The sequence below is a fragment of the Carcharhinus amblyrhynchos genome, chromosome 27, assembly GCF_965287045.1.
Source record: "Carcharhinus amblyrhynchos chromosome 27, sCarAmb.v2.hapA, whole genome shotgun sequence".
Taxonomy (NCBI): domain Eukaryota; kingdom Metazoa; phylum Chordata; class Chondrichthyes; order Carcharhiniformes; family Carcharhinidae; genus Carcharhinus; species Carcharhinus amblyrhynchos.
The window spans coordinates 16338388-16356680 of record NC_137350.1 but is presented as its reverse complement, the minus strand read 5'-3'; the positions used below and the strand labels follow the sequence as shown (position 1 = coordinate 16356680).

The 18293-nt window shown below is 38.6% G+C and overlaps 1 protein-coding gene across 1 annotated transcript in view; it reads left to right on the top strand.

Annotated features, from left to right (window-relative positions):
- hrob (homologous recombination factor with OB-fold) overlaps positions 1-17807 on the top strand; it is a 58336-nt gene extending 40529 nt beyond the window's left edge. Inside the window, exons 6-10 of the mRNA XM_080213366.1 lie at positions 4018-4126; positions 7521-7606; positions 9503-9625; positions 12384-12600; positions 17666-17807. Of these exons, the coding sequence (XP_080069492.1) occupies positions 4018-4126; positions 7521-7606; positions 9503-9625; positions 12384-12600; positions 17666-17721 (591 nt within the window). The 3' untranslated portion in view covers positions 17722-17807. The remainder of the gene's footprint in view (positions 1-4017; positions 4127-7520; positions 7607-9502; positions 9626-12383; positions 12601-17665) is intronic.
- Positions 17808-18293: the final 486 nt, after the last annotated feature.

Below are 18293 nucleotides of genomic sequence, written 5' to 3'. Positions count from 1 at the left end.
TCTACCCTGCTTTCCTCCTTTAAGACACTCTTTAAACTTAACTCTTTGTCCAATCTTTTGGTGATCTAACCTAATATTACTTTACATGGCTCAGTTTCATACTTTATTTTAAACAGCTCCTGTGAAGAGCCTTGGGATGTTTCATAGTGTTATGGAGCTGTTTTTATTTTTCCTTTGTCATCCAGCATATATTACAAAAGGATTTTGCCCAGTTTGTACCTGAACTATCTTTTATTTGAGTGCTCTCCATTACTGTGATACAGCTTTACCCTGCTATTACTTTTTCCAAACTATCTGATCTAGGTCTCCTCTTAAATTACTGTACCCCAGTTGAGAAATTTTACCTTTGATGTTTTCTGGTCTCTGCATAATTGCTTCAAACTGAGTACATCGTGGTCACTGTTAGCTAGATGATTGCCTCCTTTAACAAACTCCATTTGCTGTACTCCATTTTTCAGAACCAAATCCAGAAGTGTTTCCTTCCATGCTGGACTGGAGACATGTTGTTTAAACAAGTTTCTCTGTGCACTTGACAGAAGTCTGATTGGCAAATGGACCACCCAGCATCAGGTGCCGGACCTGACTGCACAATCAAGATATTTGACCCTCAAGTCCTCTTCACTGACATCTTGGAGTTTGTACCAAAATCAGTTCCTCAAACTAATCATCCAGCAGCTTGACAGTAATATTGTACAATTGTACCTTTCAGCTAATGTTCTAGGCTTTACCATCATCTCCACGTATGATCTGACCCTCCAGGAGGACAGTGAGATAGTGGCACTGTGATAGAATTGGGAAGAAACTTCCTTGGGAGTTCTCAGCATTGGCTCAGGAAATCTTGTAGAATTGAGGAAACCACCTGAGGTTGCTGCAACTGATGAATTTTGTTTTTAAGCATCACTTGGAAAAGCCTCCTATTGGTTCCTACCTCCTTCCAGTTCTTGAATAATGCTGAGCACCTTGTGAAAGTAGCAAGAGAACAAACTGTACCTTTGCATGTACTTTCATGTTCATCACGAAGAGTGGCTTGATGGCGGCACTACTAATTGGGCAGCTGAGTCACAAAGGACATAACTGCCAGATCAGCTTACAGCAGAGTATGAAAATGCCAGCAAGGAAGAGAAACCTACTTGACCTCATTCTCACCAATCTACTTGTCCCAGTGTAGCTGACCATGACAATATTGGTTGCAATGACCATTGCACAAATTGTAGTTGAGTAAAAGGTGAGAAACTGATGATTCTGCACCACCTGTCTTTCCATCACCCACAAGTCAATAATGTGATGGAGCACTCTTCACTTGCCTGGATGAGTGCAGATCCACAGCATCATTCAGGATAAAGCATACTTGATCAGTACTCTATTCAGAACCATAAACATTTTCTACTGATTTCACTGCCACATTGAACTTACTGTGTGTCCCATCTAAAAGATGCATTGCAGCAGCTCACCAAATCATCTTTGACAGCACCTCACAAATCCATAATCTCTACCACCTGGAAGGGCAAGAGCTAGACACATAAGAACATCACCACCAAGTTCTCCAAGTCTCTTTCAATCTGACTTGGAAATATATATGCTGTGTCAAAATCCTGGAGCTCCCAGTTTTTCAGTACTGTATTTGTGGTGGTACAATGGCATGGGGACGGATCGTTGCATTGTCGATTGTGATGCTTCTTAGCCCAATTTATTTTTCCTTTGTTCTAGTTAGCAATCTTGCTGTCATCTGCCAACAAACATTCACTGTACTTGCACCTTGCATCATTTTTGGAAAAGAAATCAGTATCCAAGGAAGTCCAGCATTTCCCAATAGGATATGATTATTAGATCCATTGCTCCCTGCTGGAGCTGGTATAATTCAGTTCTGTTACTCAGTCTTTGGAACACATTCTCTCCTCCCTTCCAAAATACATTGATTATTATTGGAATTTAGCTTCTCTGATGCTGACTGCTGTCCTGTATTTCGTCCAAGTGCCTATTCTTGTGAGCCCAGAGTTTTGGCATGTTCCAATTGCAGCACTGCTACTGCCGTCCTATGGGACTTGTACATGGCGAGGATCTAATCTGGTGACTTCCAGTCGGTGCTACAGATTTGCACACACTCTTTACCAATTGAATCAATGGAGAAGGTTGGACTTCTGAACAGTTTTTGATTAGCTCATTTTTTTTATTGAATCCTTGCATTCATGTATCTTGCACTTTTGATACCAGTAGTCATACCTTTTGTTTTAATTGGGAGAACTGCTAAATATCAGATGGCCATTGTCATTGAAGCCTTGCTAAAACTTCATAATTCTTTTGAAAATAGTTTGAGTTTTGTCACACGTGTGAAATTGCAATGCCTGCATAATTCCCAAGAAATTGACGAAGGGGCGAACCCGAAAGCTAGTGAGTTTACTATCAAATAAATCGGTTGGACTGAAATCTGGTGTTGTCAGACTTTCTACTGTGTTTACCCCAGTCCAACGCCGGCATATCCACATCATTGAAACAAGGGGTCAAATCTTCTGAGGCAAAAGCCACAATCACGATCAGTTTGCCACTCCACTCCTATTAATTTTCAGTAGACTGGAGCTCTGCATTTCTGGCCCAGCCATCTGAGCCAGGTCTCATCTAAAATGCAGAGCACATCTCTTATGACTTCTTGACAAGCCAAGATCTTTGGGAAAGCCAAGCCATTGTTTGCCATATTTTGGTAATTGTTCATTCACTAACACTGAACAGCTTAGGGATATGTAAATAACTTTCCAGTCAATGTATTAATGAATGAGTGTGAGTGAGTTAAGTGGTAGCGTTGGGGGGAGATTTCAAGTGGATGGGTGGAAATAGGGAGTCCTTGGCAGAGTTACCCAAGAGTTAAATATGGCTATTTTCCTGCCTAATTTCCTGCTCAACTTTTCAAGTAAGTGCCTCAGATTTGGATACTTTCTTGGAGGGTCATAGGGAGTTGGGGAATTGCCCATCAGGAGTTGAAACCTGCCAGTCGTCCCTGTGGAGTCCTGACATTGGGACTTGTGAGGGGTCCCATACTGCATCCTCTGGAGCAAGCCCACTCTCTGACCATCTGGAGACTGGATGATCTGGGCCAAAGAGGAGAAAGTTAGATCGTTATAAAAATTAATCCCACAAGATCTCAGTTTAAGTTGTGTGCAAATTTACACTGGGTGGAACTGATATCCGTTGATTTGAAATTTTTCAGTTGAAAAATTCTTTGACTCTCGCACTGGTATCAGTGCGAGGATGAATGATTTTAATGGTTGTTCACTGAAAAGATGCAAAAAAAAGTTAAGAATGCTAATGAGCACATTCTCAAGTTTGCGTGTTATTTAATACTTCCACTATGTACAATGTAATTTGCATCTAAAAGATAGCCAATAATCCTTGTTAATTTCTAAATTAATCAACACTGACGGGTTCCCATGGATAATTTGCCTCCTCACCTTTATTTTGAAATGCATGATTATTTTCATTTTAGTTCCGTTCCAGTTGTGGCTTGTCGATATCACTCACTTATCCGAGTCAGCTGGTCAAGGTTCAAGCCTAATTCCTGGACTTGAGCGCATTAGTTAAACTTGGGGAGTCCTGCAATGCCAGAGGAGTTGTGTCTCAGATGTGATGTTAAGCTGAGGTCACATGAGCCCCCACAAGCAGATATAAAAGGTGCCATGATACTTGAAGAGCTTTGAAGTTCTCTGTGGCCCAGCCAGCATTACTAAGGCAGATTCATTATCTTGTGGTTGTTTGAGAGACCTTGCTGTATGAAAATTGATTGCTGTATTTTCTGTTGTGCAACTGTGGCTGCACTTGGGAAATGTACTTCATTTGTAAAACACTTGAGGTCATAAGTGTTGTATAAATTATCTTTTAAACTAAATGTAGCAAGTATTTTGCTGCTTTTAATGAGTGCACTTTTAGTTTTGTGTAATACTTTTTGTTTCATTGAACTTATTTGCTCTAATTTATAGAAATGGATGAAGATTTTCAAATGTTTTAACTAACTCTTCACTGTTTCTATAGGCAGCCTTGAAGCAGCTCCCCAAAGGCAAGGTCCCCAAAATGGCAGTACTTGTCAAGTCATTGACACGTACAAACATGGATGCTAGTGCTGTTTTTAAGGATCCATCAGGTAGAGTTTCCTTAAGCTTTCAGAGTTTAATAATTGAAACTGCTACAAAAACTAGAGCAAGCTAAACCAATGCAAGTGACTGATTTGGATCAGGCCACACTTGTAAATACACATGGTTTTATGAATTGTATGTAATTTAAGTGATCTCATTGGGTTTATTGTAGGTTCATTGGGAACTCTTAATGCAGTTCTTTGATCACTTCCCATAACCAACTGGACTCCCGTGTTAAGTATTGGCCAATATGCTTGATGTTTTCTGTAACTAATGGGCGCCATAGGACATAGACTATTTTATAGGGTTTAGTTAGAAATGTTTCTTTTGGTTTTATTGAGAGTTTATTGTTTATTTTGTGTTCTTTTTAGTTTGGTTAGACCATGGGTGAGGTTTTCCACGTGTGTCCACTGCATATGGACTGCTGTCATTGTCAACGAGGTCTCCCATTCTTCACACCCACCACTACAGCAGAATCCATAGTGGGGATTGCTGTCAGCAGGACCGATAGATCCCATCAATGGGAACACTGGAAGATCTCAATGCATATGTTACTTTCCTAAATTACTGATGCCCATTATGGATATTTTGTTGTGATGATCTTAGTTGGTGACTGAAGTGTAATCCAGTGTGGTCCTGCTCGGTCTGGTTTTTTTTTTAAAGACTTATGCTAGGCACTATTCCACAACTGAATTGTTGTTTCCCCCCACCCCAAGTAAGATATGAATGATGCTTCACCCAACTATGATAAGAAACTAGCTTTGTGAGAAATTATTGGCCCAACAGATGCATAACCTTTCTTCCTCTTTCTGTTTCTTACCTTCTTTTGAAGATCTTGATTCTTGGTCGTTGTTCATTTTTTACATACTTCCTGTCCAATTCTTTTCTCTTCTAAGGGTGTTGATTGCCTGAGACCTTCACCCTCTACACCTTGCTGATTGGCAGTGATTAATGCATTAGGCTCAACCAAGTTTGTACACTATTTTGGCCATAAGGAGCATCACAACTGATGTTGAAAGTGTACGTCTTCCACCAGGAATCACTGGATGGTGATTAAGAAGTTTCACTAATTCCATCTCCGTACAATATGCATGAAGATCAGTTGTAATATCCTTACTGCCTCCCAAAATTGGGTAACTCTGCACTGACCAAAGCTGAAACTTGCCTCATGAGATAGGCAGATAGCTATTGGGTAAACGCAAAGCCATCAAGGGAGCCCTCAAATAACCAGTCCGATGTGCAAACTTTGTCAGAAGGCTATTTGAATACAATAACTGTAAGCAAACCTGATCTGGTTGTTATCCAACATGCATCTTTTCAGTAATGATCTCAATATTGCCAAATGTAAAGATACTTGTTTTGTTGTACAAAATAGTTGAATTAATATGCAAAGGCTAGAAAAATGCCCCTCTTTCAGGAGATAATTCACTGTTACAGAAAGATACCTTTTTAGAATGTTACTGTTTTGTTCTATCAGCTATGTCTTCTGGATGATTTCCCACTGGATTTCTGTTTAACAATATGAAAGACCCTTAGACACTTTTCAAACAAAAAAGGACACAAGTTCTTCCCATGTTCTGTCTAACATTTCTCCAATCAACATTCTAAACAGAGATTTTGAACATTTATCATTTTGCTGTTTGGGATGCTTAGCTTGACACAAATTGGCTGGTACTTTTGAAACATTCTTGGGTTCAGTGGCATTCGTCACTCCTGTCAGGAATCTGTGAATTTCTGAGTTGACTCTCCCAGCTTGTATCATAGCATCACTCAAGGATATAAAACAGTAATGTTCCTTTGTAACCTGCAGTAAGAGGTCTCACAACACCACATCATGACTTTTGTAACCTGAACTTGTGTCTCACGTATGTACTTCAATCTTTGCAAGGTGAAATGAGGCTTGATGTGAATTGTTAAGTTATTTCATTTCACAGGAAGGGATCGTACAAAGTATAACAATTACGGTCAGATTTCACTTAATACAATCAGTACCACTGCCAACCTTCCCCCACATCTGTGGTTTGTTGCACTTGGACTTAATCAAATGTCTTTCACCTATCCTTGAGCACTTCTAACCACTTTGCCTCATTGAAAATCTTTGCAGTTTTCTTTAGCAAATCCTGACTGCTATTTTTTTTTTAAAGTTTTTCTGCCCTGCAGACTGGGCCTTGGTTCCTGACTCTTGTCACTGTATGAAGGTTGGCCACTCTCCTAATAAAAATCTGTTGCTTTTCACTGCTGAAACAAGCTTCATTTGAAAGGGAGTTTTTCATCCACTTGCAATGTAAATGATTGGTGCGAACTTCTGAGAATATAAACTCCCCTGCTATCCGAAATAGCATCAGTATCTGGTTTCAATACATGTTTTCTCAATATGTGTGATTTCCTTTTTGAACTGTGGTAACTTGGCCACAGTAGGTAGTTCAATGCATTGTAATACTCAATCTTATAAAAATATCAAATTACAGTACTGTATGGATTCAGAACTTGTTGCAGCTAGTTACACAGGCGCCTCATGGTAAGACTAAACCTTCGAAAGACCACACTACTGATAGCATCCCTCATACCTGCTAAAGACATCAGCATTTACTTTCAAATAAGAAGCTACTTACTGTAACACTATAAGCTACACCTATGCCAGTCAACTGTTTAAAGGCAATACTTAAAGTAACTCATTTTTAAATCACTTTCCTGGAAGAATAGTCATAAAATCCTGATTATGACCAAGAAAACTCTATTATGGATGAGCGATTTACAGATTATCAAGATGAGCAAATTAATTGGTTAGTGTTTTGCCTTAGGAAAGGGGATGTCTGTCAGTCCACAGATTGGCCATCCCTTGCCTGGATGGTTTTCTCTCAGCAAAGTGTGTTCTCAAGTTTTAAAATTCAAAATAATTATCTGTAAATCCATTTGTGGAGGAATTAAAGCATCCAAAATAAACAATTTCAGAATGTGCTTCGACCAAAACTGAAAGTTCATTTCTGAGCTGATCCTGAATTTTGCATTTGCATTTCAGCAGCAAGATTAGCATCGAGAACAGGAAAGCAATCTGATTCTTGATCAAATTAATACAAGGCAGCTGCACTGGATCTGTCAAGTTCATCAACCATGGAAATCTTTCATTTCGTGATATCTTCCCTGAAATTAATAATGAAAATATGATTTTAATTTTTTTTCAGTGTACTGAGAATTATCTGCTTGCTTTCTTACCATCCCCTCCCCAGATGTACTTTCTGTCCCCTATTTCAAGAAAATTAAGGAAAAAGCCAGTTTAAAGTCCGTCCAAAGGCATCTATACAGTTGGAGCATTGTAAATGATGGAGGTTATAATGTCCCTTATTTGCCAGTGGTGGCTGCTGGAAATTTCTTTGAAAACTAATTATTTCTGTTTACTTTCAGGAGAGATGCAAGGCACCATTCACAGACAACTTCTAGTTGAACAATTGAACAATCTAAAGGCTGGAACAGTGCTTCTCTTGAAACAGGTTATTAGCTCTGTGCTTAAATCTGAGAATTATGGGTAGAACTTTTGGATTATTAATTTTACTACTCATTTAACACCAACTATAGAATAATACTGGAATGTATTGGGGCTGGTGCAGATAATGCCAATTGTGTCCGATGAGAATTTAATATTGACATTAGTGAGCAAAAATAGTGGAGGAGTTCTCATTGCCTTTCAATTTCCCTTTAGTCCATATGTTTGGCCCTTCCAATAGGAGATAATAAATCATGAGTTGATACTGCCTGTCAACTAATTAGGGTCACTTTGCTTGGATGAATGGCTAGCTTGTGCTGTTACATTGGAAACATTGCTGATTGGCAGACAGAGCTTTGAGGCTGGAAGTGTAGACTGGCCATAGAGTCTTTCCCATTATAAAACATTTAACACTGCTTATGCACTAGCAGTACACTACAATATGCTGCCACCAGTGTGGATGCTAATGTTAGCTGTTGATATGGTGTCTGTACCTACACAATGTCTACCTTATCACAAATGCTTTAGGCTGTCAACTGAGTAAAATATAATACATTTTTGCACATGTATCTCTCAAAGTAGTTACATTTCTGAATGATGCAAAATGTTATATTCCAGAATGATGCCACTTAAACATTTTTGATTTGATTTATTATTGAATTGTGTTAGTATACAGTTAAAAAGTATTGTTTCTTGCATGCTATACAGACAAAGCATACCATTCATAAAGAGGAAAGGACAGAGTGCAGAATGTAATGTTACAGTCATAGCTAGAGTCTAGAGAAAAATCAACTTAATGCGAGGTAGTTCCATTCACAAATCTGATGGTAGAGGGAAGAAGCTGTTCTTGAGTCGGTTGGTACGTGACTGCAGACTTTTGTATCTTTTTCCCAACGGAAGAAGGTGGAAGAGAGTATGTCTGGGGTGCATGGAGTCCTTGATTATGCTGGCTGCTTTTCCCAGGCCGTTGGAAGTGTAGACAGAGTGAGTGGATGGGAAGCTAGTTTGCATGATGGACTGGCCATCATTCACAACCCTTTGTAGTATTTTGTGATCTTGGACAGAGCAGGAGCCAGACCAAGCTGTGATACAACCAGAAAGAATGCTTTCTATGGTGCATCTATTAAAGTTGGTGAGAGTCGTAGAGGATGTAATGGACAAATTTCCTTAGCCTCCTGAGAAAGTGGAGGCATTGGTGGGCTTTCTTAACTATAGCGTCAGCATGGAGGGACCAGGACAGGTTCTTGGTGATGTGGACACAGAGAAACCTGAAGCTCTCGACCATTTCCACTTTGTCCCCAGTTAATGTGAACAGGAACATGTCCTCCACTTTGATTCCTGAAGTCGATGACTATCTCCTTCATTTCGTTGACGTTGAGGGAGAGATTATTGTCATTGCATCAGTTCACCAGATTCTTTGTCTCTTTCCTGTACTCCATCTCATTGTTGTTTGAGATCCCAGCCACTATGGTCGCATCATCAGCAAACTTGAAAATCGAGTTGGAAGGGAATTTGGCCACACAGTCATCGGTGTATACGGAGTATAGAAAGGGGTGAGGACACAGCCTCGTGGGGGAATCAGTGTTGTGGAACATCGTGGAGGAGGTGTTGTTGCCTAGCCTTGCTGATTAAGGTCTGTGGGTTCAAAATTTTAGGATCCAGTCGCAGAGGGTGGAGCCGAGCCCCAGGCCACAGAGTTTGGAGGAATAAAGGTGTTGAAGGTTGACCTGTAGTCAATAAAATAGGAGTCTGACGTAGGTGTATTTTTTACCTAGGTGTTCCAGAGTTGTGTTTTGGACCAGGAAGATGGCGTCTACTGTGGACTTGTTGCAGCAATGTAATTTCTGAACTTGAAAAGTTAATTTCCTCAACAGTAACATGCAATTTTTACTTCTGCCTTTAGGTTGGTGTATTTTCTCCATCACTTAGAAATCATTATTTGAATATTACGTCGAGCAACGTGATAAGAATTTATCCACAAGGTGCCAGCGAAGGCATTCGTAACCAGCTGGTTCAGAGTCCCCAGGTAAGAATATTAGGATGTACTTCATACAATTGAGTAGATGCTGTAGTATTATCTGTAAGAGGTGACTGGTCCATGGTAGCACAATGCCTATGACTGAATCTGCATTGATATTGGTAGCAAACCTGTCACAGGCCACTTAGGTTTTTTTTTCAGGACCTTTGTTGTAAAACCCTGCCGAGTTTCTCCTTTCTCTTGTACTTTTAAAGCATTTAAAATCCATGTTGTTAACTAAGCGCTACTTTGTGATTCACCTTGTCTCTCCCAGTTTTAACAGTGTTCAGCACAATGATGCTGAATTGGGCATTCCAGTAAAACAAGAAACAGTAATTTGTACTCAACATGACAACATATTGAAAGTAGTGTGCTTGCATCATTTCCTCTCCAAGGTCATTCACTTTCAAAAATAGGCCTAGTCTGTTCAATCTCCCCTCATTCCAGGAATCTGTTTACTGAACCTTTGCACACTATCTGAGGCAAGTATGTTCTTTAGTAAGACAATAAGAGTGTCCATAGTACTGCAGGTGTGTTCTTTTTAAAGGCTTGTATAATTGCAATAAAACTTTATTGTTCTTTTATTCCAATTCTTTGTAATAATATCAATACGTAATTTGCTTGTTTTCTTGTTTGCTGCATCCACATGTTAACGTTGCAATTTGTGTACAAGGGCACCCAGATCCCTCATACTAATATGTCCCAGTCTCTCTCCAATTTGAAACAAAAGTTCTGCTTTTCTATTTTTCTGTCAAGTCACACTTTTCATTCTAATCAATCTGCTGCGTTCTTGCCCTTTCATTTAATCTGCATATTTCCCTTTGCTGGCAAAACATAATATTATAAATAGGTGCAGGAGGACATCACATGGCCCCTTGAACCTGGTCTGCCGAATATGATTATGGCTGATGGTCTACCTCTCTCTGCTTTCCAGTCGGTTTCTTTATTTTTTTGATTTGAGAGAATCAAAGGATCGTTCTATCCCCATTTTGAATGTACTCAATGATGGAGCATCCACAAGTCTCCAGGATAAAGAATTAGGAAGATTTGCAGTGCTCTGAGTGAAGAAATTTCTCCTCTTCACAATCCTAAATGATTGACCCCTTATCCTGCAATGCTTTCATGTTCTAAATTTCTGAGCAAAGGAATCCAACTTCTTGTGCCCATCCTGTCAAGCTCTTTCACAAGCTTGTATGATTCAATGAGATGATCTTTCAATTTTCTAAATTCCAGAGAGACTAGGTCCCGTTTTTCAACACTTCATCCCAGGAACCAATCTAATGAATTTTAGCTAAACTAGCTTCAGGTCAAGTCTTTCCTTTGTTGGATAAGGAGATCAAAATTGCAATTAGTATTTCTGTCCCTTTGCAACTTGCTATTTGCCTCATGGAAAAAAGAGAAAATATTGGAAAATCTTAGCAGGCCTGAAAGCGGCTGTGAAGAGAGAATCGAGCCAACATTTCAAGTCTGGGTGAGCCATCCAGCTAGATCTGTTCTCTCATCACAGATGCTGAGATTTTCCAGCATCTCTTGTTTCAGATTTCTGCATCTGCAGTAATTTGATTTGACCTTCTGAATTGCTTGGCGTACCTTGCTTGCTAACTTAATACCAAGTCTCTCTGAATATCAAATTTTAAAAGTTTTTTTGAAAGAAAGCTCTACTTTTCCGTTCTTTGTGCCAAAAAAACCTCTCATTTCTTCACATTATACTCCACCTGCATCCTTGTTGCGTACTCACTTCTCTTTCACAGCCTTAGTGTGTCCTCAGAGGTTACATTCCCAACTAACTTTGAATCATAAGCAAAATTGGACACATTAGTCTCTTCATCTAGGTCATTAATGTGGATTGTAAAGTTGAGACCCCACTGCTGATTCCTGTGGCCCTCCACTAGTTACTACCTGCCAACTTGAAAATGTCCTTACATATTCCTACTTGCTGCTACTAGTCCATTAACCAATGCCATTTATGCTAAGATGTTAGCCACAACTTGAACTGCATGAACTATTATCTTGCATATTAACTTTTGCATCCTCCTCACAGCTTTCTTTTCTACCTAGCTCTGTATCGTCAGAAAACCTGGATACCTTATAATTGGTCCTCTCATCTAAGTCACTGACGTAGACAAAGTAACCAGAGTGCCCCACGAGATAAATCTAGTCCATGCAAAATGACCTGTTTATTTCTACTGTCTGTTCCGTTGGTTAACTAATCCTCAGTGCACCCTAATTTCCTCCAAACCCATGACTCCTAATTTTCTGTGATAGTGTCTTGTGGGGCTGTATTTTACAGTACAGTATTGACTGTATTTTAAAAATCCAAACATGTTGCATCCAATTATTCTCTCTCTCCTACTCTGCTGGTTCCAACTTCAAAGCAGCTGAGTTAGTGATTTTGTCAAACATTATTTCTTTCATGTGTTGACTTTGTCCAATCATATGATGTCCTAAATACCATTGTCATGTTCTTAGTGTATCAAGTGGCAGCAGGGGAAAAAAAACCTAACAAGCTAGACTAGTGAATATAAATTAGCTAAGAAGCCCTTTCAAAGAATATTTTTCAATTTTGTTTGAATTTACCATGTCAAAAACCTGAACCCTTGAAGCTGCTTCCATGATACCTCTGTGTAGAGGTAGTGAGTGATTCAGATATTTTCCCAACAGCTAGTGTTGCTATCTCATCTTGGTGCTCAGGTGAGTGAAGTTTTTTTTCCCAAACGAAATTTCATCTGAGAGCAACTTGATTTTAAAATATTTTGCTTGTTTTCAGAACCACAATGCGCTTCCACAATCCACTTTTGACTTGCTGGCCAAGTCTCCTCCTGAACCTAGATATGATTCTTCAGTCACAAACAGAAGTTTCTGCACAGACACTACATTGTGGGATTCTCAGACATTTCCTTCTAGTACGAGGAAGGAAAGCATGGAAATATCTGGATGTGAAGCCACAGCATTAAAGGAAAGTTGTGATGAAGACTGGGAAGCAGGTAGGTCTGATGTTCCTGGAATATGTTTAAATCATATGGGTAATATAAATATTCATTATTGGTTGAGGGCAACTTTCAGAATTGTGCATTGTCCTATGATGATCTTGAACTAAGTGTTTGCATAAGAACAAGCTCCACAATATATCTCCTAAAAATCCATAAAATTAAACACCAAATAACTTGCTTTGATTCCTAATAAACCATTAGGTTTATGAATTTTTTTCGTATTAATCTATGTATGTTTGTAATCCAGCAGTTTTCTGTCTTATTGGGCGATGTGATGATTATAGTGTAAGCAGCATTGCACTACTGTAGGCAAAAGTGATTATCAACTTGAAAAGTTATTGGAACTCGTGCAGTTTTTAATCACATTATATCCACACTAACTTGTTATGGAAAATATATGGGCTGGAATTTTTGAACTGTTTGTGCCCCGCCGCTGCTGCAAACAAGGAAGGAGAATCTGGTGCTCAGCCAAATCCCCATTCATCACGGCATGCCCAGAAAATCCTCCCGGCATGAACGGCTGGGGAACTCCGCCCATTGTATCTAATTTATAGATTGTGTGTATTGCTATGTCTTTAAATCAGTGGCTACTCACCCCAAACCTACAGATACACTTTTCAAATCATAAGGGTCAAATGTACATTTCTTTGTAAACATAAAATACAAGTTTCTTTCACTCCCCCAATCATTTCCTACTTTGGTGTATGAGTGACATGATATTTTGTCATGGCTTGTGCTGCCAGAACTGTTTAGGTTTAAAAAAAAATTGCAAGAATGTAATCTGCACTCCCCTTTGGTTGGATTTGAAGATAAGAGTTAGAGAAAGATCTTGTGTGTATGTTAAAGCTAATGATGTTGTCTGTCCCTCGCTCATTTCCATTCACCCACCCTTCAATCGTAAGTTATTTCGAACAACTAATTTGGAAAGATTTACGTGGTACGAATGTTTAGATGAAGTTCTTAAAACGAGTAATCATCCTGAGCAAAGGCGTTCTGAAAAAGGGGCAATTAATAGGTTATATATGTTGTAATTTTTTAAATCCATCTTTCAAAGCATAAATGCAGAGTTGAGAACAATCTGAAATCGAATGCAGTATTTTCATAAGTACATCATAATCGATCTCAGTCTGCAGTCAATGTGACAACTTCTATGAAATATTACCAGTTAAAGCTGTTTCTTTAGATAAATAGTTTGAGTCTGGATTAGTAATGCCTCGCTGCACATTCTGGTCAATTGCTAGTTACTTATTTATTTCCTTGACATGAACATTCATCACCAATTTTATATTAATTTATTAGCTCTTCATTGCTAAGCTCTGGCCATTGTTTAAAGTACTCTCATTAAGAATTAAACAACATCTAAAGCCTTCAATAAGATACTGATAAAATATATTATTAATAGCTTCCCGCTGAATGAAAAATGTATCCCTTCACCAGATGGAGCTGCTTTTTTCTGTGCTCAAGTCTGTTTCGGAGCCAGCATAATAGAGGATCTAGCTTATTAGTAGGTTGGAGCAAATGCTGGAATATTTTCAGTGACTGTGGTGCTGTGTGCATTTCCTTATTTAGAACCATGATGTTATGCCGGCATTGTCTGCATCTGCACTTTCCACAAAAACCTTTGCATAATTTATTGTCTTTAAAAATGTACATAATTTTGTCACGTTCAAGAGTGAACAGACAGGGGTTACTCTCAGTTGGCACATTATCTAGAGTGTTTTAGCATTTTCCATCAACATTATTGTGTTCTATGAATATTATATTCATATTTTCATTCATGTTACTATGTTTATATGTGAAGGGATCACCAATATGTGATATTTGGCTATAAATATTAGAAGAAAATGTTGGCTGAGTGTTGTTATCCTGAATGTATTTTTAAATTAAAGGCACTGATAAAGTATAATTAATTTGTTTATTGGATCAAAGAGAAAACAACTAAGCATGACAGAGATGCTTTTCTTCCCCCCTGTATAAATGTAATGGAGAAACAGCATCCCCTGCTGTCAGTGGCAAGTAGGTCGGACTGGGTTCTTTGCTTGAAAAGATGTGTTGATCCTGCCTATTTTAGGTAATAACCTTGCTGAAAATTCAGTTCCCCACGTGCATATAATCTTGTAATAAGAGAAATAATTTCAGAATGAAAACATAGGCTGTCGTTTGGTTGTAAGTGCTCTCATTTTCTTTTCTGGTATTTCAGAACATTTGGCAATGAAAATAATAGCTTTGGAAATCAATTGCCTACTTGCCATGTGGTTCTAGTCTGTTTAAAATCCTTTACCAGCTGCACATAGGGCCAAACTAGCCATACGGGAACAGGAAGATTTTCTTGTGAATGTCACCATAATGCTATTACCTGTTTTCTTTTAACCCTGCCTTCTCGGAACCCTAAAGAATTCCACTCCCTTTTGAGAGCCAACTTGCTGGTCTTTCTCATTAAATTTCCAGTTGGTGCAGGTTTTTGTTTTGCAAAAATGCCATGTACAACACTGCGTTCCTATGCAAACTGACAGTAAGTCGATGTGGTTTGGCTTCAGTCTATGCTGCTTTTGTAAAATTGAAGAAAAATGCATTGCCCACCTACCATTGATCTGGATCATTATTGAGCGCAATGTTTGACATGGAGCCACATTTATACTTGTGCAGAAGAAATTGTAAGCAGATGGTATTGCAAGAGGATATAGCTATATAAACAGACAGCTTACAAGTGCAAAGCAAAAAGATGTTGATGGATTCTATTCAGGTAGGAGGGATGTGGGTAATGGTGTGCACCAGAGGTTTGCGCTGGAACTTTTGTTTTCCATTTTTATATAAATAATTTAGATTGTGGGTACAAGACATGGTGTTTTCTGAGCAAAGCAAACCAAGGAACAATGTAGGAGGTAATTAGCTGGAAGACGGGTATGTGACAGATACTGTTCAAAGCAGAGAATCGTGATTGATGCAGTTGAGAAAAGAATAGTGAATATGTCCATATATTAAATTAAGATGTTTGGCAAAATGGGGGAACAGGTTTCTGGAGATGCTGAGTTATTGATCTTTGAAGTGCGAGTGCTGATGTAAAACAAAGATTGAATGCAGTTGAGATTCTGGAGTTATCGAACATCAAAGAAAAGAAACAATGTTCAATTTATAAAAGCCGTTAGGCAGGCTATAGGTACACAGTTATGAATTTGTGTACGTAGAATTTGCTGGGCTGTTACCTGAATGCAAAGTTACAGTTCTGAACATAATTTTATTAAGAGTCAAAAAATAGGGCTGATCCTTTTGGCATTTCTTTTGCCACAGTTCCTCTGCAGCCAATAATCCCTCAGCAGCTCATTCTCATTTTTTTTTTAATGTCCATATCTCCAGCAAAACCTTTTACTACTATCATCTTGATCAATCCCTTGATATGGCTTGTCTTTCCTCCCTCTGTTGTTTTAGTTATCCATTATCAGGCCACATACCCCTGTCAAAAACTTCCCATTAGTCCAGGATTGTCCCAGATAGCAAAAATAACGCCTGGTTTATTTTCTCTGCAACCAAGTATCTGTCCAGCATAGCCTCTCCCAAAATCTTAAGATTTTCCCCCTTAACTGATTTTCATTATCTGTGGTCATTACTTCAGTCATCTAAATGCTGGCTCTAGAATTCCTTCCTTAGACCCTACCTCTTCTCCTCAGCAGTGCCCCCCCGCCCCCCAACAAATAAATTGTCATTGGTTGAGCTACTGGCATCCCTTCTAATATCTCTTAATTCAGACCCTAATGTTACTTTAATGTGCCTTTAGATGTTAAACAGACTATACAAGTGTGAATTGTTGTAAAGGGTTAGAATGGAACATACCAGCCATTTTTCATGACCCAAACTTTCATAACAACAAGGCCATTAACTCCAGTGGGAGAAATGAGCATCAGCACAGACAGCTCAATGAGCTCCAGCGCAGAGATTCTTTGGTATCCTTACTACAAAAACCTTACACAAATATGAAATAGATGCTTATTCAGTTGTAGATTTTTATTGACCTTTTTTGGTAACTTCAAGGCTGTTGATCTTCAGAAACTCTTTGATATGATTTATTATTGTCACATGTATTAGCATAAAGTGAAAAGTATTATTTCTTGCGCGCTATACAAAGCATACTGTACATAGAGTAGGAAACAAGAACATGCAGAATGTTGTGTTACAGTCATAGCTAGGGTGTAGAGAAAGATCAACTTAAAAGATATGTCTATTCAAAAGTCATGACAGCAGCAGGGAAGAAGCTTTTCTTGAGTCAGTTGGTACGTGACCTCAGACTTTGTATCTTTTTCCTGATGAAAAAGGTGGAAGAGAGTATGTCCGAGGTGTGTGGGGTCCTTAATTATGCTGGTTGCTTTGCCAAGATAGTGAGAAGTGTAGACAGAGTCAGTGGATGGGAGGCTGGTTTGCGTGATGGATTGGACTACATTCATGACCTTTAGTAGTTTCTTGCAGTCTTGGGCAGAGCAAGAGCCGTACCAAGCTGTAATACGACCAGAAAGAATGCTTTCTATGGTGCATCTGTAAACTTGGTGAGAGTCACTTCAGATAGCTACTATAAATAGTTCTTGTAGAATCCATGAATGATGTAACTGTATGTGGTCTAGGCACACTCTCCTTATATTTTTATTCTGCCAAGCAGATAATTGGTGGTTGTTCATTTCTAATTGCAACTTTCTCATTGCCTAAGGTACTATACTCGAGGTAATTAGCATCTTATCTATGCTTTTCACTTTTAATTTACATGGCAACATGCCCCTCCACATCTGTTTGTCATTCTCACTCAAAGGCCCAAGGATGTTTGCTGGTATGAGGTTTTTTAAAAAAGGAATTTGAATACAATGCAACAGTAAAATATTTAACACACAATTTTCATCTGTACATGCCTAAAAATGTCACTTTTCTTTGCCTAATTATGCCATTGGGCAAATATATATTTTCTGATATCAGTTGCAGAAATCTATGATTTGTAACCTTGCTTATTTCCTATGAATGGGTTTTTAACTTATAGTTAAAATAGTTTATTTGCCTGCAATTTCATTTCTGTCTTTTGCAGATGGTCTTGATTGCCTGATGGCCGAACTGCCAGAGGAATTCTTCACCCCGCTTTAGAGCCTCATTAGATCTCCCTGTGAGAAACATGGAATTGAATCCAGGTGGTTTATTATTTATTTGTTTTGTTCCTGCTTAAGCCGATAATTGTGAGCTGCAAGTCTGTTTCCATGTCCACTGAGAATTGGATTCATACGGGACTTCGCAATCACTTCTATTAGGACTGTAAATGACCTCCATTAAGTTTTCTGCTGGATTAGGAATCAGACTTGAAGGTGAGGCCACTGTTCAGATATAGTGCAACAGTCTTCCTACATTACTGTAAAATACATTTGGTGTATGTAAAGTGAACTAATTTGTTAATCTACTTTAGAATTTTTAATTGTTTGAAGCCTGAGGGTTTTTGCTAAATTTTGCTGTACACTAAATGAGAAATGAGTGCTGATTTTGGACAATTATTAAAATATAAATTTTGCTAGAGATATTTTTGTTCCTTTTACTTTGGAAGAAATACTTGGAGTAGCTGTTAAATTAACAGTAAATTGACTTTAGTTGATCTCATTGCAAATTCTGCTGTTCTGTACCTCTTGCTCATTCTGTAATTTCTGCTCCTGTGAGAGGTATTGTTATGG